The sequence below is a fragment of the Marmota marmota genome, unplaced genomic scaffold (genome assembly GCF_001458135.2).
Source record: "Marmota marmota marmota unplaced genomic scaffold, marMar, whole genome shotgun sequence".
NCBI classification, from domain to species: Eukaryota; Metazoa; Chordata; class Mammalia; order Rodentia; family Sciuridae; genus Marmota; species Marmota marmota.
In genome coordinates, this window is record NW_025999984.1 from 506737 (window position 1) to 525612 (window position 18876).

Sequence of the window (18876 nt, forward strand, 5' to 3'; positions counted from 1 at the left end):
CTACAACTAAAAATAAATATTTAAATAAATAAATAAATAAATAAAATTAAAATTAGCAGTACCAATAGGGGCATGGTAAAGAGGCTGTAGTCCCCTGTTGTTGGGAGGCTGAGACAGGAGGATTACTTGAGCCCAGAAGTTGAAAGTAGTCAGGGTGATGTAGGAAGATCCTATTTTTAAAAAATTTTTCTTTTAGTTGTTAATGGACCTTTATTTTATTCATTTATTTATATGTGGTGCTGAGAATCAAACCCAGTGCCTCACACATGTGAGGCAAGAACTCTACCACTGAGCCACTATCCCAGCACCAGGAAGACCCCAATCCTAATCAATCAATCAATCAATCAATAAGCAGAATCTGTTATTTACTTTACAGCAGTCTGATCTCTGTGGCCCTTCTTTAGACTTTTTTTTTTTGGTACCCAGGATTGAACCAATGGCACTTACCCACCAAACCACATCCCCAGCCCTTTTTTTAATATATTTTATTTAGAGACAGGGTACCACTGAGTTGCTAAGAGCCTCAATAAATTGCTGAGGCTGCCTTTGAACTCTCCTGCCTCAGCCTCCCAAGCCTCTGGGATTACAGGCACAGCCTGGCCCTTTCTATTTTTTGAGACAGCTTCTTCCTTAGTTGCTGAGGCTGGCCTCAAACTTGTGATCCTCTTGCCTCAGCCTCAAAAATATCTGAAATTACAGGCTTACACCTGGATACACTTTTATGGGCACCTGGATACAATTTTATGATTAATTGGATATGCCAGACACTATAGTTAGGAAATAAAAATTACTATTCTAGTGAAAAGCCACAGATGAATCCATACTTTTTATTTTTTGGACACATCATTTACTATTTCTAAGATGTACTGTGGCACCTCTGGGGTCTCAGAGCTTCCTGTCTCTCTTTTCCTGGGTCACAATTGATTAGGATCTTTATCTAATTAAATACTAATTTTTTTTTCTACACCCTCATCTTCTCTGCTCACTCTTAACACCTTGCTTATTTCCTTGCTGGTAAATTTAAGAACTTTGACATATGCTTAAGGTCAATTTGTCTAGTACATTTTGGGTTTGGGTAAAGAAAGGGTCTCTAACTAGTCTCACAGAAACAGCTACTCCTGAGGCTGAGGCAGGGGGAATATTTGAGCCCAGGAGTTTAAGACCAGTCTGGGCAACTTAGTGAGACCATCTAAAAATAAAAATAAAACAAACCGGGACCGGGGTTGTGGCTCAGTGGTAAAGTGCTTGCAGAGCTTATATGAGGCACTGGGTTCAATTCTCAGCACCACATATAAATAAATAAAAAATAAAGATCCATTAACCATTAACATCATATATATATATATATATATATGTGTGTGTGTGTGTGTGTGTGTGTATTTATTTAACACTTCAACTCAGAGTAACTTCTGCTTCCAATTGTTTCTTTTCATCTATTCATTCATTTGGTCATTTATTCTAAAAGTAACTTTGTGTCTACTAGGCTCCAGGTATTCGGATACTGCAGTGAACTTAAATGTTCATATATATATATATATATATATATATATATATATATGTATATCTGATGAGTCAAATAACATGATTCACATTTGTAGAAAATTGAAATTCTTTGAAATGGGAGAATCAACTATATTTGGGCAGCAAAGCTATAAATTACTGATGGTTGTTAAATCTTTAGGAATAAAAAAATCCATCGTCTACCAGAAGAAAACTTTTTCCAGGACCCTGCACTTCTGGATCCACTAAATTTTGCAAGTTTCCGGAGATTTACTATTTATAGTCCCAACTCTTTGAGTAACTGTCCCTAGAGCTTGTGTGTCATACACAAGCTGCTGACTACTTGACTACCTGACTGCTTGCATTGAAGCCAGCTTTGAAATACTGGAACACTTCAACTCAGAGTAACCTCTGCTTCCAATTGTTTCTTTTCATCTATTCATTCATTTGGTCATTTATTTTAAAAGTGTCTACTAGGCTCCAGGTATGGGGTTACTGCAGTGAACTCAAATGTCATAATCTGTTTTCACCACACTTTTCAGTTTAGTGGACAAGTCAACAGCCCTTACCTATGACTTCTGCTTGTCCTCTGTGAAACCCGCACACAGCTCCTGAGACACCCCCCCCCTTTTTTTTCTTTTTGGACTAGGAATTGAACTCAGAGACACTCTACCACTGGGATACATCCCAGTCCTTTTTTTATTTTTTGAGACAATGTCTCATTAAGTAGCTGAGGCTGGCCTAGAACTTGTAATCTCCTGCCTCAGCGTCCAGAGTCATTGGGATTACAGGTGTGTACAGCTGTGTTTGACTTCTAGACTACTTTCTATGTCAGTGCCAGGTTCCTGGTTCATCCCCCTTCATTTTCCCCTCCCACAGCCACTAAGTCTTCCCTTACACGAACTTTTTTTTTCCCCCAAAGAAGCAGCAGAAGAGTCAGAGAAAGCTCCATTTTATTATAGAAAGTTAAAAAATGAACACAACAAAATTGAAGGAGCAATGGGAGAGGGGAAGTGAGTTGCCTCCTTAGTCACTCCACACCACTGCAATTCAAATCAATTGTGAATCATTAGGAGGGACAGAATTAAATATCTTTCAAAGGGTACAGAGTTAAGATTCCTTGTCTTCCCTCCTGTGGGAAACTGAAACACAGTAATACTGAGCAAAGGTGGAAGAAGCCACACCCCCAGGTCATTCCCCATGAAAGGAATGATGGGGACAAGGGACAAAACTCCACCTGGACATGGCAAGTAGGTGTGGCTTGTAAACCTGGGACTTTACCAGGTGGGTCTTGGAGCTGGTAGGATTTGTAAACTAGGATATGGTCATGAGAAGAAGCAGGTAGCTGCAAACGAAGGGGGAACACTGCCTGTGAATTCAGTGGGGTTTAGTCTCCCAGGGAAATGAGTTCTTAAATCCTGAGGACTCTCTGCAGTTTGTGAAGAGTCAAGGAAAGATGTGGGAAGACTGTATCCTCTCATGGAGATGAGGGTTGCTCCATCTCCACACCCCAGGGAGTTCTATGCTCCTCCCAGGACCTGGTGGTTACTCTTGGGTCACCTAAGATGCTCCAGCCCATTGACCTCACCCATACTAGGGCACATCAGGGATTCTGGGTTAGGGTGGAAATTGGGCAATTGGCTTTGCCTCTAGAAACAGGATGGGGAAAGCAAGTCAGAAGATGTTGGTTGCCTGTCCCTGCCAGGCTCATTTTCAGGGTCCTCTGCTTTGAATCATTAGGCTCCAGGATCTTCAGTTCTGGGAAGGAGGGAGGTATGTCCCCTAGTTGAAAGATGGTCACCGCCGGCAGGACTCATCTGTGGGAGAGGTGGTAATAAGGATAGAGAATGAGGGCTTCTGTGAATGAGGGCATCTGCCTCTGTTCTCCCCACCCCTTCCCCAACTGAAGGGCAGCTCACATGTTGGAAGTCCTGTATCTTCCATGTCTTGGGTACTTGTTGCCACCAGTAACAAACCATCCCTTAGCTTGGATTCTGTGCTAGGCATTCCCCTACACTCTTTTCAGTACTGCAGATTGAACCCAGTACTGTGCTACATCCCCAGCCCTTTTATTTTTTATTTGATGGTGCTGGGGATTGAACCTAGGGCCTTATGTATGTGAGGCAAGCACTCTATCAACTGAGATATATCCCCAGCACTTATTTTTTATTTTGAGACACTGTCTCACTAAGTTTCCCAGGGTAGCCTTGAATTTGGGATTCTCCTGCCTCAGCCTCTAGAATAGATGGGATTACAAGCATGCTGACACTACACCTGGCTATGTTAGGTCTTTTTTGTGTGTGGGGACGGGGAAGGAGGATGCTGGGGATTGAATCCAGGGACACTTAACCACTAAGCCACATCCCTAGTCCTTTATATATATATATATATACTTTTTTAAAAAAAATTTATTTTGCATCTATTTATTTTTTATGTGGTGCCAAGGATCAAACTCAATGCCTCACATATGCTAGGCAAGTGCTCTACCACTGAGCCACAGCCACAGTCCCTTTTTTAATATTTTATTTAGAGACAGGGTCTTGCTGAGTTGCTTAGGGCCTCACTAATTTGCTGAGGCTGGCTTTGAACTTATGATTCTCCTGTCTCAGCCTCCAGAGCTGCTGGGATTACAGGCCTGTGCCACTGCGCCCAGCTAGGCATTCTTATACCTTGTCTAAACTCACAATAATCCCAGAATAAATAATTTAATATATAACTACTGGCCTAGGTGCTTCAAAAATTATTCAGTTCTTTCAAATTGCAGAGGGTACGAATTGTTGTTATTTTTGCAGTACTGGGGATTGAACTCCAGCCCTCCAATGTGCTAGGCAAGTACTCTACCACTGAGCTACACTCTCAGCCCCAGGAAGTGGTTATTATTTTTTTTTTAAGAGAGAGAGAGAGAGAGAGAGAGAGAGAGAGAGAGAGGAATTTTAATATTTATTTTTTAGTTTTCGGCAGACACAACATCTTTGTTTGTATGTGGTGCTGAGGATCGAGCCCGGGCTACACGCATGCCAGGCAAGCGCGCTACCACTTGAGCCACATCCCCAGCCCAGAGGAGGTGGTTATTATTAACCTCATTTCATAAATGATAAACTGAGGCCAGAGGTCAGAGAGTTTCTCTGAGTTCAGATCACAAGGAAGAGAACAGGCTGAAATTCAAACTCAGCCTCTCTGACCCAATCCCTGTTTTTACCCAGACTGAAGAGCTCAGAAGGAGCCCTAGTTTTGAAATATCTAGAGTCAATGTGCGCTTCACTTCCCAGGACTTCAATTTTCCCATCTGTTAAAGGACAGCGTTGGGGGGCATGTAGCTCAGTGGTACAACGCTTGCCCAGGCCCTGAGTTCGATCCCCAGTACTGCAACAAGAAAACAAACGCATTGGGCTACTGGCCCAACCGAGCAACTTCCAACCCTCCCATTCCCTCCTGGACCGCGGTGTCGGCTCCAACACAAGGGGGCGCCCCGGGGTCGGCCGCGCCTCCTCCGCTTACCCACGATCAGGGCCTTGGTGAGCAGCCCGCCCTGGAGCTCAGGCTGCAGCAGCAGCTCCTCCTCGTCCTCCTCGTCGTCTGGCTGGGCCACTGGAGGACTGGAAGCACTGGGGAGCTCGGGTTCCGGGCCTAGCTCCTCCAGTACCGAACTCTCAGAGGGGTATTGATATGTGGTCTCCAGGGCTGTCTCGCTGAAGGAGATCTTAAGCTGCAGGTGGGACGGAAAGGGGAAGGAGGCAGGCTCAGAATCCACAGCCCAGGGAAGCCCACAGGAGGAGGTGGAAGGAGAGTGAGGGCTGGAATGAGGTACTCCACTGACTTTCCCTCCGACCATTCTGGGATTCAGTTTTCTTACAGCTCCCCAATCCTTCCCCTCTTTAATCACATAATTCAAAAAGGTCAAACTTTTGGCCTGTGCTTTGGCACGTGCCTGAGAGGCAGAAATGAATAACACAGGACTAAGGTCCCATGCCCTTAGTACTGCAGATTGAACCCAGTACTGTTCAATGGGAGGCAGAGGTGTAAAAGGAAATTAAAATAAAGGATTAAATTAAATCCCTCTGATCAGAACTGAGCCTTTGGTCTGACTGGGGCAATCAGGTAGGCTTCCCAAAGGAGGTGACATTTGAGCTGGCTAGGCAGGAAAGAGCTGGCTGGGGATGGAGTCCCAGGTAAAATCAAGGACAGTTACCTTGAGTTCCATACCCTTAACACTTGCTATACCCTGGGAAAACCCTGAACACCTTCCCCTTCCCACTCCTCTCCTATAGCTGGAGTAGACCCACTGCAGGGGGCCTAAGCCTGGGAAGGGATAGGAGACCAACAGCCAAGAGTTTCCTCAACACACAGGGGAGAAGATGAGCCCCTGAATCCCTGAAAGGTGCAGCTGGGAGAAGTGATAAGGGCAGAGAGGTAGGGGTGCAGAGAGCACCAGAGGGATGGGCAGAGACAGAGGCAAAAGACCTTAAAGGGGATAGAAAGCCCTTCATAAACAGGCCATCCCGAGTGCAGGTGAGCCCAGCTGTTCTTACTGCTTTTCTACCCATCCCCTTTGCCCTCTTAAGAAGCTCAACGGGAAGGGGATGGTAGGATTAACTCTGGGAGCCAAAGGGATTAGGGAGACAAACAGGAGGATTCCATGTGAACTACTTGGAAAGGTCTAGATGACCTCAGGCTGTCCCTGGCATCTGTTTGGGAAGACTTAGGGCTGGGGCCCTGCATCCCCGAGTCTCTATGTGAGTTGTGATGTGAGAAGGGTGGCTGGGGAAGAGGTTGCTGAGGTTGCTAAGGCTGTATGGGATGTGATACACGGGTCCCTATGGGAAGCTAAAACTTAGGGATTGTATGTGTCACTCCTTTGCTTCAAACCCTGCAATGGCTCCCCTTTTCACTTGACGCAGAACTAGAGCCACCCCAGCCACTTAGGAGGCTGAGGCAGGAGGCCTTTGAGGCCAACCTGGGCAACTTAGTGAGATAGGGTCTCACTAACAAAGAATTAAAAGTGATGGGGATACAGTTTAGTAATTGAGTGTCCCTGGGTTCAATCCCCAGTACTTTAAAAAAAAAAAAAAAGCTAGAGTCTAATCAATGTCAATGTGCCAGTCCCCCTCCCTGACATTCTCCCCAACTCTAGTCACAGTGGCCTGGTTTCTTCCAAGTCCACCAATGTACCAAGAGGTACATTCTGACCTCATGCCCTTTGTACTGAGGGAACACTCTCCCCCCTCAAGACTCTCTCCCTTCCTCTCACCCTATTCTGAAGCTGCTACATCCACTCCCCCCATTTCCTGACCCTCTAAGTTATAATTACCCAGTTCTGATTTTTTTCCATAATCACCTACTTGCTTCTAACTTATTAGAGGATATATAGTCATCCTACATATCTGTGGAGGACCCCTTTGTTTGGATACCAAAATACTCACTCAAGTCCCTCATATAGATGGTGTAATACTTCACATAACCAACATAAATTCTGCATATTTTTTTTTTAATATTTTTTTTTTTAGTTCTCGGCAGACACAACATCTTTGTTTGTATGTGGTGCTGAGGATCGAACCCGGGCCGCACGCATGCCAGGCGAGCGCGCTACCGCTTGAGCCACATCCCCAGCCCCAATTCTGCATATTTTAAATAATCTCTAGATAACTTATTTTTTGGGGGAGGCAACACCAGGATAGAACCCAGGGGCACTTAATCACTGAGCCACATCCCCTTTTTAAAATTTTTTTTAGAGATAGGGTCTCACTAAGTGGCTTAGGGCCTCACTAACTTGCTGAGGCTGACTTTGAACTTGTGATCCTCCTGCCTCAGCCTCTGGAGCCCCTGGGATTACAGGCAGGCATGAGCCTGCACACCTGGCTTCTAGATAACTTTTAACACCTGATACAATGTAAATACTCTGTATAAATAGTTGTTACATTTTCTAGGGAATAATGACCAAAAAAAAGTCCCTACATGCTCAGTACAGGTGTAATTTTTTTCTGAATATTTCTTTTTTTAAAATATTTTTTTTAGTTGTTGGATGGAGTTTATTGTCTTTATTCTTTTTTTTTTTTTAATTTTTTAGTTGTAGTTGGACACAATACCTTTATTTCACTTATTTATTTTTATGTGGTGCTGAGGATCAAACCCAGGGTCTTGCACGCTGTACCACTGAGCCACAACCCCAGCCCAATTGTCTTTATGCTTATGTGGTGCTGAGGGTTGAACCCAGTGCCTCATGCATGCTAGGCGAGCACACTACCACTGAGCCACAACCCCAACCCATTTTCTGAATATTTCTGATCCACACTTTGTTGAACCCAGGGACGTGGAACCCTTAGAGACAGAGGGACGGCTGTACTTATTTATTATACTTGTGTTTGATGTTGAAAGCAACTTGGAAATTGTTTCAATGCAAAAGGGTTTGTTCAGACCTCAGATGAGGCTCCAACAGACCAATACTATGGGGTGGACAACATTGGGGATAGTCCAATCTGTACACACTTGACCCCCAGTCCACATCTATGGAAATGCTGGTAGAATCAAGTGACAGCAGCCAGACTGCTTACATCCAAACTACTCAAAATGGATCCTTTCAGATTTTGTTACTGTTACCAAAATTTTTGGGAACCCATTTCTGCTTCCATATTCCATTTTGGGATAACAATCTCTGTAGTTTATTATCCACTCTGCAAGAGGATTCATTTGATTTGCTCAGCTTGTTTGTCCCCTCCTGCCTTGCTTCTAACCGCCCCCCCCCACCACCACCACTACCAATCTTCTGACAGGGCTTCTCAGGAATGCACAGCCTGCAAGGGGGGGTGGGGGATGGACAGGGAGGGAGGTGACTCATTCACTCCTCTCCCATCAGCTATATAAGGTCACAAGGGGGGCAGGGAGGGAGGGGCAGGTCTCTCAGCCAGAGGGGCCTCTGGGGAAGGGGACCAGTCACAGCCCATCCCTTGGGCTCAGCAGCAGGGCTGGGATTTCTCTCCTGATGGCAGGGATGTTTGATGGAAGTTGCCAGCAAACATGAGTTATTTAGGGAAAGTGGGGGTAGGGATGGGTCCTCCTATCCCTGAGCCAGTGGGTTGGGACAGTGAGCAGGGACAGGGCACACCAGTCCTTGAGAAGCAGGGCCCTGAGAGAGGGGAAAAGGTCTGAAAGAGGACAGAGGGTGAGGTGACTGGGTGTAGGGAACTCTGCTGCTTCTTCCCCACCCCCAACGAAACACGGCAGGACTGCTTCCTTATTCTCTCACCACATCCTGAGCACAGTTCTGGCAGGCCCATGGCCTAGAGTTCCCCACTCAGCCCCACCAGCCTTCCGGCCCCCACCCCAGGCTTCCTGTTTGGGCGATCTGCTTCCGGCCCCCTACTCCCTGACCTAGGTATGGTCACCATCACTGGTCCTGCTCTGCACTGGGTTCCTGGTTCTCTTCAGATAGTCCCTGAGCTTCAGGGTCCAAAGCTTCATGCCTCCCTCTGTTCATTCCCCAAAGGCACAAGCCTCCTGGAAGCACTAGCCAACCTCAGTAGGAAGTGACTTTTCTGAACACCTCAGCCTAGGAGAATTTCCTGTCCTCCCTCCTTTGTATCTGCCCATCACTGAAGAGTGTCAGAGGTCTCAGGTAGATTCCCAGGTACCAGGGCTCAGGGATGCGAGCTTCAGTTTCTGTGAAGATGAACTCGGATCCAGTACCTCCCCCTAGAGCTTCACCTAGATCTTTAGTCCTTGTGGTTTCTCACTGACATTAAGGATTTAAAAAAAAAAAAAAAAAAAAAAAAAAGGTGTTAACACATGGGATAAGGATGAGATGGGTTTTCCCAAACTCTGGGGAGATTCATGCTAGAAGGATAGACTTTTAGCTCTGAGACCTCTGATTGAGACCTCGCTCCTAGAGATTTTCAAGCTATAAACTAATTGATGTGTATAGGGATGGAGTTGAGCCAGGACCAGAAGTCAGCCTGGCTGCTCACATTTCCCGGCATGTCCTTGTTCAAGTCTAACCTGATCTATTAGCCTCAGTCCCCGCCCTGTCCTCAACTCCCACTGTACCCCAGCCAGTCCAAGCTTGGGGCCTCGGAAAGCACTTCTCTTTTTCTACCCCAAGGAGAGGGAGAGGGCAGGGTGTCAGGAAGAAAGGGGAAAACCATGGCTGAGCCAGTTCTGGGAGGGAGGGAAAGCCCAGGGAGGAAGGACAGAGGAGTGGGGGGTGGGGGCATTTGGGAAGAGGAGAAGGCTTTTCTTGTCCCAAGAGAGAAGGGAGCACTGTCTGAAGCAGTGGCCCAGCTGGGGGTGTGCAACCCCGAGGTCACCCTGTTCAAATGGCCTCTGTGTATGCCTCTCCCATGGGGCAGACTTGGGGTTCAAAAGCCTTCTCTCTGCTTTTTAGCCAGCCTTTCCCATCACCCCTCCTCCCTCTATCCTAGGATGTCCCCACTCAGCTCTGCCTTCCTCTTCCTAGGGCTGTGAGACCTTCCCCCCACTCAATGCTTCCTGCCTTTTCTCTGTAGAGCCCAGACCCTTGTCTTCCGCCTCCCAAGCCTGCTGCCTCCACATTCTCTCCTCTCCAAAGCTGAGCTTTCACCCTGGCAAACTGCCCTCTTTTCCCACCACATGGGCCTGGGTGGGTCACAGACTCAGAGGAAAGGAAAGAAAGGTGTATGGTGATGGTGGGGACACAACCCAGAGCCTGAGGGTAAGGAGAATGAGCAGCCTGGGCACACCCTGAAAATGACACACCCGGGCACAGTGGTTGATTGCTGGGCAGACTCTTGGGGCTGCAAAATGAATGGCAAAGGAGGGCTACCAGAGGAAGGGTGTGTGTGCAGAGGGAGGAAGGGAGGTGGCAGGAATTAACAAGAATAGAGGAAGACAAGAATACAGGGTATAAAAAAGCAAGAAAGACCAGAGTCCAGAGAGAATTGGCAAGTGGATTTCTAAGAAGTCTGGCTTGGCTGCTCCCCTACCTGTTTGTGATGTCTTTCAGGGGACCCCTTGACAAGGCAGCTGCGGCTGAGACGAAGGTAGCCCCCAAGAACCAAGATCTCCTCAGCAGTCGGGTACCGCTTCTTCCCAGCCCCAGAAACTGCAGCATCACCTGTGGCTGGGGCAGCTGGAGTGGCTGGGCTTGCAGTGGGCATAGAGCGCCTGGGGTTGACTGTGAAGGTGTGTCCACTGCGGCGGGGGGCCCCCACCCCTGGCCCTGCCTTCACCCCATAAAACAGACGGCTCATGAGGGGATCCCCAGGAGGCTGGGGAGCACTTGGGGCTAGGGGTGGGGGAGACAGAGGGGCTGATGGTGGGGGCCTGAGTTCCACTGCTTCCTCTTCCTGCTGTCTCGAGCCTCCTCCAGTCCCAGCATCCTCTGGTGGGAGGGGGGAGGGGACAGAACAGTGGTTCTGCAAGGCTCTCAGAGGCCTGCTCTGAGCCCCCGACTCCTCCTTCTCAGCCTCCCCTTCTCCGGCCTCTATACTAGGAGGCCCCAGATGCCTCTCAACAGACTCTGGAGATTCTGATTTCTGAGTTTGAGTCTCTATATATGTGGGTGTCCACTCTCGAGCCTTCCCAGAGTTCAGGGTCCATTTCCATCCTTCAGTTGTCTTCAAGCCCCTCTCACCATCCTCCACAGGGCTGGGCCTCTGTTCTGCTGTCTCCACTCTTCTGGAGATGTTGTCATGAGCCTCCCTTGTTAGGGTCTCTGATAACTCTGTAATCTCTTCTGGGGTCATCCCTTGAATTGTCCTCTCTTCTTTTCTCCTACATTGATCCAAACAGTCTTTTCTGTCTTCTGAGCTCAGTCTCCACTCGAATGCCTCCAGTTGTACTAAACTCTGTTCCTGAGACTCTCTGGAGTCAGGCCTCCATTTATGAGCCTCTGTCAGGCCCAACTTCTGGTTGCCAGACTCCCCTGGGCTCAGTCTACTTTCCATCACCTCTTTTCTCCTGGGACTTTGTTCTCCAGGCTCCGCTAGCCTCATACTCCATTCTGGAGTTTCTCCAGGACTTAGCTTCCATTTTCGTGCTTCTGACAGCCTTGAGCTTCTGTCTACCACTTCTCCTGGGCTTTGCCTCCAGTCTCTAGTCTCCAAAGGCCTGGGACTTGACTCTTGGGCTCCTCCTATCCCGAGCCTCCTCTCTCTGACTTCCCTGGGACTTAGCCTCTCTTCTCTTGACTCTCTTCCCTTGGGGCTCTGATCCCTTGAATTCCCAGGGCTGGGTCTCCGATCTCGGGCCTCCAGAGGCCCAGCCTTTCTCTCAGCAAGCAGCTCTTCATTCCGCTGCTGCTGCTGCTGCTGTTGCCGCTCCTGCCGAATGAATCGGTTCTGGTGCACTGGCCCAATGGCCTCCAGAAGAACAGCGGACTCATCTGGGTCTGGAGGTCCAGCCTCTGAAGTCCCAGACATAGGGCTAGGCTCCCCAGGAGACAGGCTAAGCTTGGCCCGGCGGCGCTCCAGAAGTCCCCGTTTCCAGGCTGGCATCTGGGACAGGCGATCCAGCTCTGCCTTCTCCCGGCCACGAACTGCTGCCTCCTCCTGCCGACGCCGGGCTAGCAGCTGTAGCTTCCAGTCTGGGATAGTGGCCATGGTCTCCGGGAGGTGAGGGTAGGGAACGCTGGGGGCAGACAACCGGAAGAGAGACTTCAGAGAGGCCCAAGGGGTGAGACTGGGTTGTGGGGAGGAAATGGAGGATTGAGGTGGGATACAGAGAAGGGCAGAGGAGCTGGGGATGAGGTCAGAGGGAAAGGGATAAGAAGGAGGGCAGAAAAGTGAGGACGAAGCTGTTCAACCAAGTTGAGGAGAGGTGATGTGAAAGGAAGTCAAAATTTAAAGGCAGGAGCCAGATTGGATAGTAAAGGGTTAATGAGTATTAAAGACAGTTTCAATAATGTAAGGAGAGAAAAGGGCTAAAAGAGAGCTGGGGTGAAAGAGATGAGAGAAAAGAATGGCTGGGGTTTAGAGGGGACCGGGTACAGGAGAGGCTGCCTCAAGGACACTGGCGGGAGGTGAGAATGGCAAGGAAAGACGGGGAATCCCGCCAGAGAGGGATAGACGGGATCTGAGGGGATTCGGGAAGGTAAGGAAAAGTGGAGAGTGAAAAGGGGAGAAGGGGAATTCAGGGGGCAATGGTTAAGGGAGCGCCGCGGCAGCAGGCCGGCGGGTCTCAGCGCGGGCCCCAAAGATCCCGGCTCCTTTCCCGGCTAGGTTCGGGCCCCGCCTCTCGGGCCCTCCAGCCCCCACCCCTCCGCCGTGCACTCCGCCCCCAAGGCGGGTCAGGGGAAATACCCTCCCTGGGGGACTTTTGGAACACCGGCGACTGCGATGCCATCACGTTCCCAGAACCCTGGCGTCCACCCCCATCCAGTCCGATCACTACCGTCAGCCTCCCCCACCGGCTGAGCCCCGGGACCCAGGCATGCTGAAGACCGGATCCACGCCTCTTCGGTCCTGAGCCTGCAAGTCCGTGGCTGGCTCCCGGCTCTCAAGGAACCCTGACACAGCAAGCCATCCCCACCCGGCGCAGTCAGCATACAATCTCGGCACAAAGAGGAGACAGCCCAAGGTCCGGGACTCGGACGGGAGCGGGGACGGGAGCAAGAAGACACCCCTGTCCCCAAGTCAGTCCCTCAGTCAACTCACACGTTCCCGGGGGAGGGGATGCGAGGAGCCAGGCGTCCGGAGAGAGGAGGAGAGAGGAAGAGGAGGAGAGAGGTAGCGAGGGAGATCCGGAGACTAGAGGGAGGGGTGAAGGGAGGGAGAGGAGGAGGCAAAGAGGAGGAGGGACAGAGACAGAGACCAGGGGGCCGGGCGGGGGGCGGCGACAGCTTTGTCTAAGGACAATGCCGAGAGGAAAGGGGGCGCAGGGCGGAGCCCGAGGAGGGGGCGGGGCCTCACTTCCATCCACCGCGCGTGGGACTCTGCTCTGGGACTCCCCTGTTTCTGTGGCAATCACGGGTTCTCGGCTCTCAGACCCCAGGGCCCCTCAACAGCTTCCCGCCCTGTAGTCCAGGAGAACCTTGGTGTCCAGACCCCCGCCCCCACCCAGCTCCCCAACCCAGGGCGGCGGCCCGTGACTCAGGCCCCTCTAGGGACTCGGGGAGGAAGCGCCAGCTGCTGCGAACCGGGACCGCCCTTCCCATCTCTGGCCGCTCCTCCCCACGCTTTTGCCTTCCCGGGCCAGCCTTTGTTGCTGTGGGTCGAGGGCCGTCTCCAGACAGGAGGAGGTCTGTAGGGAAGGAGGCTGCAGGAGCAGTGCTCAGAAGCAAATGGCTTTGGAAGCTCTCTTCCCTTCCAGAGCTGCGGTCCCCTCCGTTTTTAGTTTTACCCTGTCTCCTTTGCGTCTCCGGTTCTGCAGAGGGAAAACTGGGGAATTTGGAGGAAGCAGGACTGGGCGGTTTGGAGGTGGGGGTGAGCCCATGGAGCTTGGCTGCAGCCCAGAGGGTAGCCAGTGGGTGAGGTGGCTCCCAAACTGGAGCTTGGTGCTCCCAGGCTCTGGCTCGCCTTCCCAAACTCAGCCCTGTAGATTGAGACGTCGCAGAGTAAAGAATACCACATGTAGAAAAACGAGGCTTTTATTTTCCTGCAGCAAGTGTTTCTCAGGAGAGCAGGGAACCCCAAGTCACCCAAGTTAAGAGCAGGAGAATCCGCTCCACTAGGTTGCCGTGGCGAGGGTTGCAGGGGAGAGGGGGGGTAGTGGGATTCTGCCCTGGGGCGGAGCCTTGGGAGGTGGAGAGACTAGGGTAGGAGTGGAGAGCATGACTGGAGTCTAGACCCGGCGGCCACTACTGGCAAACTTGCACACAGATTCTGGCCCAGGAGTGGAAGCTGGAGATGGAGAAGGGGATCCCTGAGGCACAGAGATGAATAAGAGTGCCAGGGAAACAGTCAGGACAGACCCATTTCCTTGTGAGGAGGCAGGTCAGGCCCTAAACTGTGAGGAGGGGAATGAAGTCTACACCCTCTGTTCCTGGCTGGTGAGAACTGGACCTTGGAATCTAGTGGCCAAAACTCGGAATTTAGGGTATGGAGCTGGACTGGAGGAATGAAGTCTCAAGCAGTAGAAGGGACAGCTCCTTCAGTCCATGGCATTGAGCCTCAGGTCTGAAGCAATCAGGGCCTGGGATGTTAAGGATTTGAATTTGAGGAGTAGAGAAAGTACAGGGCTTGGAATCAGAGTTAACTCCTCATTCTGTCTCCCCATCTTGGGGCCGGGAGAGCAGGTGAAGTTTTCTTTGTAGCTGAGCCCTGAGGTAGCGGAGGTCTTGCTGGTCAAGCCCATGAGCTAGGCCCAGATAGAGGGTAAGAAGGAGAGCAAGGAGGAGGCGGTCAGTGCCCAGAGTGGGTACCACCCACAGCACAGTCAGCAGTTCCACACACACTGGGTGGCGCAGGTGGGAAAAGAGCCTCAGAGCTCGGGGAGACTTCAGTGCCAGAGGCTCACCCAGGCCCAGCACATGGTAGTAGACCTAAGAGAAGGAGAATGGCTTAGAAATGGAATCAAACCCTTTTTCCAATTTAGCTGTTTCTTTCTCTTTCTTCCAGGCACCACCCTCCTGGAAATCAGGCCCAAGAACCTCATTCTGAGACTCCACCCCCTGACCCTGATCTCTGATTCATGTGACTTCCCCAGACCCAGGATACCCGTGGATGCTGGCCTTTGAGGAACCACTCTCATAAGAAGAGAGGGACTGGGGATATAGCTCAGCTGGAAGAATGCTTGCCTTGCATGCATAAGGAAGGCCCTGGGTTTGATCCCCAGCACCACAAAAAGAAAAAAAAAAAAGAGAGATCCCTAGCACCACAAAAAGAAAAAAGAAAGAAAGAGAGAGAGGAGAGAATAAAAAGCAAGGGAGAAAGTAGAATAGCAGGGGGGCAGGCAGGTGGAAGAGGAAAATCTTTGGAAAGAATTCTAAATGGGGTCAGAGGTCTTAGGTAGGGATTTGGAAGCCTCACCTGTTTGAGGCCCATGAGCTCAGCGTAGTCAAAGACGAGAAGAATGCTGAAGATGAGGAGCCAGGAAATGACGTGGAGCACAAAGCAGAGGAGGGGCACCCAGGTGGCCCATGGCTCTGCCCGAGCCTCCCACAACACTGGGCCTCTGGGTACAGGTTCCCAGTACCGCATCACCAACTGGAGAAGGATGAGGAACTAAGTATCCCAGCAGCCAACCTGCCTACTTTTAAGAAACCCAGACCCAGAGCCTGTTCCCCTTTCCCACTTATGAGGGTGCTGAGTAGGCTCCCATGAAAGTGAGGATGACCTGTATCCACACTGAGGATTTACAGAATGGATAGGGATTTACAGAATGGATGGGGATGACCTGATAGGTGCCTGATAGTACTAGGCACCCAAAGAGAAGATAGGTAACTGCTAAATGAAAAGCAAGCTTTCTCTTGAAACCTAGGGAGGTGGTTTGAAAGAAATGGTAGGACTGAAAAGGAATTAAGGAGGGGATTTCAAGCAGGATAATGTGAACAAAGTTGCAAAGGTGAGAATGCACATCTTGTGCTTAGGGAATGATAAGTACACCCTTCTTGATAAAAAGTAGGATATGTGCCATGAAGGAATAGAAGCTAAGATTAGCATCCTCAGTTTTCTTCTCAAAATCATAGTTTGCCTCACCAGTCCAGGGGGTGCCTCCCACAGATTGTCTCCCTTGGGGACTCAGCTGCCATGTCCTCATACCTGCAAGGCCAGAGCAGTGCATGCCACATACAGTGACCTCTGAAGGACCCCAAAGTACTGGGATGTCCGTGCCTTCACTGTCTCAGTCGCCATGAGGCTGTGCTGCCCAACAAAGAGTAGCAGGAGCCCCAGATCCCAAGCCAGGGAGGCAAGTACACTGCGGTCCTTCAGGGCAGCCAGCCATCCCTGGCGGGCATCTGGAGGAGTTGAGGGAGAAAGGGACAAACATCAAGAAGATAAATAGAAAATCTCCCCTTACCCTCATTTCCCATTGGGGTCCCAGACCATGTCCCTTAATGGTTTCAAAGCGTTAATGTTTTCCATCTAGGCTGGCCCCTCTCACTTTACCATCCCTTGTATTTCCCCCTCTTCCCTAGGCCTCCGTCAGACCTGGGAAAGAGAATTCATAGAAAAATGCATGTTGGATTGTCACTAAAAGCATGGCTGGAGAGGATTCTCTGGATCGCCCCTTTGTAACACTTCCCTCTCCGCAGTTTTCTCTACAAAATACTTTTCTTAGAATATTGTCTATAGCCCTTTCCCTCCCGCTCAGTCTTTAGTCTCGCGGTTCGCCAAACCATTCCTATGGTCCCTCTACCCCTGCAGCTTTTGAGCAGCTTTCGCGATTCCAGTTCCCTCGCTCAGACTTCCACTGTCATTTGTCTCCAAGCTCCGCCCTCGCACCCTCTTCTCCGGCTCCACCTCCCTGTTTCAAAGCTAGTACTCGATTCCTCCCGCTCACCCGGACTACCGGAATCCGGGATCCCTCCGAGAAGTGGTCGAAGGGAGGTAAAACGCACGAACTCCACTCCAGTGCCAAAGGCCAGGATGAAAGAAGCAAGGGCAGCTGGCACCAGCAGTAGTGCAGGGGCCATGGCGAGAAATGGAGGGGTGGGGAAAGGGGCGGGTTTGGGATTCCCGCGGCAGCAGGCCCCGCCCCCCGCCCGGGGACACGCCTAGGAGGGCGGGGCTCCTGCACGCAGACACCGGGTTTCCGGCTCGCCCGCGCGCGCGGCTTTCCCCGCCCGAAGGCAGTGCAGAAGCTGGGGTTCGTTTCCCGAGCTTGCGATGTTCGCGTCACAGAAGGGAATGTTAGAACCCCCAGGGAAGTGGTAAGGACAGCAGTTCTGCTGCCACCCACATGGACTGACTCCCAGTTGGGCTAGTTTTCCCATCGAAAAAAATGAAGACAGTTCCTCTCTGGCAGTTGTGGAAACAGAACTTTAGGAGACCCCTTTTCGATTGGGCGCGGTGGCTGGCTCCTGTAATTCCCGCGACATGAGAGGTTGAGGCTAGAGGATCGCAAATTCGAGGCCAGCCATGGCACTTTAGTGAGACAGGATATAGCTCAGTGGTATAGCGCCCTGGGTTCTATTCCCAGTTCAGCATAAACAAAAAAACTCTTTAATTTAGCCGTGACTGGAAAACAATGGGGGCTAACATTACAAATCCTCAGTTAAGACTTCAATAATGAACGGCGAGAGAACGGATTTGGACCCAGGGTGAGAACCTCAAGCTCTGAATCACCTATTACATCTTGTAAGATTGGTTTGTTTGGGGTACTAGGGATTGAACCCAGGGGCGCATCAACACTGAGCTACATCCCTAACCCATTTTATGTTTTTAAGACAGGGCCTTGCCAAGTTGCTTAGGATTTTGCTAAACTGCTGAGGCTTGCTTTGAATTTTCAATTATTCTGCCTCAGCCTCCCAAACTGCTGGGATTACAGGCCTGCACCACAACACTTGGCAGTTTGTTTTTTGGTACCGGGGATTGAACTCAGGGGCACACAACCACTGAGCCACATCCTCAGCCCTATTTTATATTTTATTTAGAGACATGGTCTCACGGTGTGCTTAACACCTTGCTTTTGCTGAGGGTGTTTTTGAACTCGCGATCATCCTGCCTCAGTCTCTCAAGCTGCTGAGATTACAGGTGTGCGCCACCGCGCCTGGCTATTTTGTTAATAATTATTTATTTTGCGATGCTGGGGATGAACTCGGGCTCCCACAAGAAGGGCAAAAGCTCAACCTCTAAGCTACATTATCAGCCTCTAATAAGTGGCAAAGATTGTATCCATGGTAGTAAAACTGTTAAAATATTTGTGGTGCAAAACTATTAATTTATTACAGTTGTAAACTAAGTAATTTTATACAAGCTTGTAATAATTGACACTGACTTTATTCTGCAACTTCATTAGTTTGACTCCACTAAGGTCTTTTAACATTTCCTATAGACTGCTTATAATTACCTACAGATTAATATTAATATTTAAAAAGCAAAGTACAAGTAAACTTCATCAGGGGCTGTGGTTGTAGCTCAGTGTTAGAGCACTTGCCTAGCATTTCTGAGGCACTGGGTTCGATCCTCAGCACCACATAAACATAAATAAAGGGATATATATATAAAGTTCATCAGAATTAAAGATCATATAGTAAGTAACTATGTACATATATGGACCTTAGTTATCATTAAGCTTACTCCCTATGCAGGGTGAGGTGGCCAATGCCTGTAATCCCAGTGATTTGGGAGGCTGTGACAGCTCCCAAATTGGAGGCCAGCCTCCGCAATTTAACAAGGCCCTAAGCAACTTAGCAAGAGACCCTGTCTCAAAAACAAGTGAACGAACAAACCAACAAACTCACTCCCTCAACTTTTATTGCACAAGATGAGAGTTAAAGAAAGCTGTTAATCTTGTGGGTAAAGGGAT

General features: G+C 49.8%; 2 protein-coding genes and 1 long non-coding RNA gene across 6 annotated transcripts; 1 reads left to right on the top strand and 2 right to left on the bottom strand.

Annotated features, from left to right (window-relative positions):
* Positions 1-2436: 2436 nt before the first annotated feature.
* On the bottom strand, positions 2437-13255 carry Ppp1r18 (protein phosphatase 1 regulatory subunit 18). 2 transcript variants are annotated; one of them, XM_015507115.2, is made up of 4 exons: positions 13122-13255; positions 10452-12096; positions 4999-5206; positions 2437-3317 (listed from the first exon to the last, which is right to left on the bottom strand). In XM_015507115.2, exons 2-4 carry the CDS (start codon positions 12066-12068, stop codon positions 3298-3300), a joined length of 1845 nt encoding a protein of 614 aa, XP_015362601.1. In that variant the 5' UTR covers positions 12069-12096; positions 13122-13255; the 3' UTR covers positions 2437-3297. The 2 variants fall into 2 exon arrangements, with proteins under 2 accessions (XP_015362601.1, XP_048661925.1); XM_048805968.1 differs by lacking the exon at positions 13122-13255 and adding an exon at positions 12859-12997.
* LOC125617665 lies at positions 12906-17334 on the top strand. Its single transcript, XR_007348745.1, has 2 exons — positions 12906-13044; positions 15024-17334. It is a non-coding gene; the product is annotated as an uncharacterized LOC125617665 (long non-coding RNA).
* Nrm (nurim) lies at positions 14038-17068 on the bottom strand. 3 transcript variants are annotated; one of them, XM_015507117.2, is made up of 4 exons: positions 16918-17068; positions 16167-16363; positions 15435-15611; positions 14038-14947 (listed from the first exon to the last, which is right to left on the bottom strand). In XM_015507117.2, exons 1-4 carry the CDS (start codon positions 17039-17041, stop codon positions 14666-14668), a joined length of 780 nt encoding a protein of 259 aa, XP_015362603.1. In that variant the 5' UTR covers positions 17042-17068; the 3' UTR covers positions 14038-14665. The 3 variants fall into 3 exon arrangements, with proteins under 3 accessions (XP_015362603.1, XP_015362602.1, XP_048661926.1); XM_015507116.2 differs by having other exon boundaries at positions 16909-17063; XM_048805969.1 differs by lacking the exon at positions 15435-15611 and having other exon boundaries at positions 16909-17063.
* Positions 17335-18876: the final 1542 nt, after the last annotated feature.

What these genes read in the sequence shown, in the direction of transcription:
- Ppp1r18 (XM_015507115.2), bottom strand. Translation starts at nt 12,068, where the DNA reads ATGGCCACTATCCCAGACTGGAAGCTACAGCTGCTAGCCCGGCGTCGG. An exon ending in CTGAAAGACATCACAAACAG is followed by an intron (nt 5,207 to 10,451) that starts GTAGGGGAGCAG and finishes TCCCACCTGCAG; the next exon opens with CTTAAGATCTCCTTCAGCGA. An exon ending in CACCAAGGCCCTGATCGTGG is followed by an intron (nt 3,318 to 4,998) that starts GTAAGCGGAGGA and finishes CCTCTCCCACAG; the next exon opens with ATGAGTCCTGCCGGCGGTGA.
- Nrm (XM_015507116.2), bottom strand. Translation starts at nt 17,041, where the DNA reads ATGGCCCCTGCACTACTGCTGGTGCCAGCTGCCCTTGCTTCTTTCATC. An exon ending in GCACTGCTCTGGCCTTGCAG is followed by an intron (nt 15,612 to 16,166) that starts GTATGAGGACAT and finishes ATCCTTCTCCAG; the next exon opens with TTGGTGATGCGGTACTGGGA. An exon ending in AGCTCATGGGCCTCAAACAG is followed by an intron (nt 14,948 to 15,434) that starts GTGAGGCTTCCA and finishes TCCTTCTCTTAG; the next exon opens with GTCTACTACCATGTGCTGGG.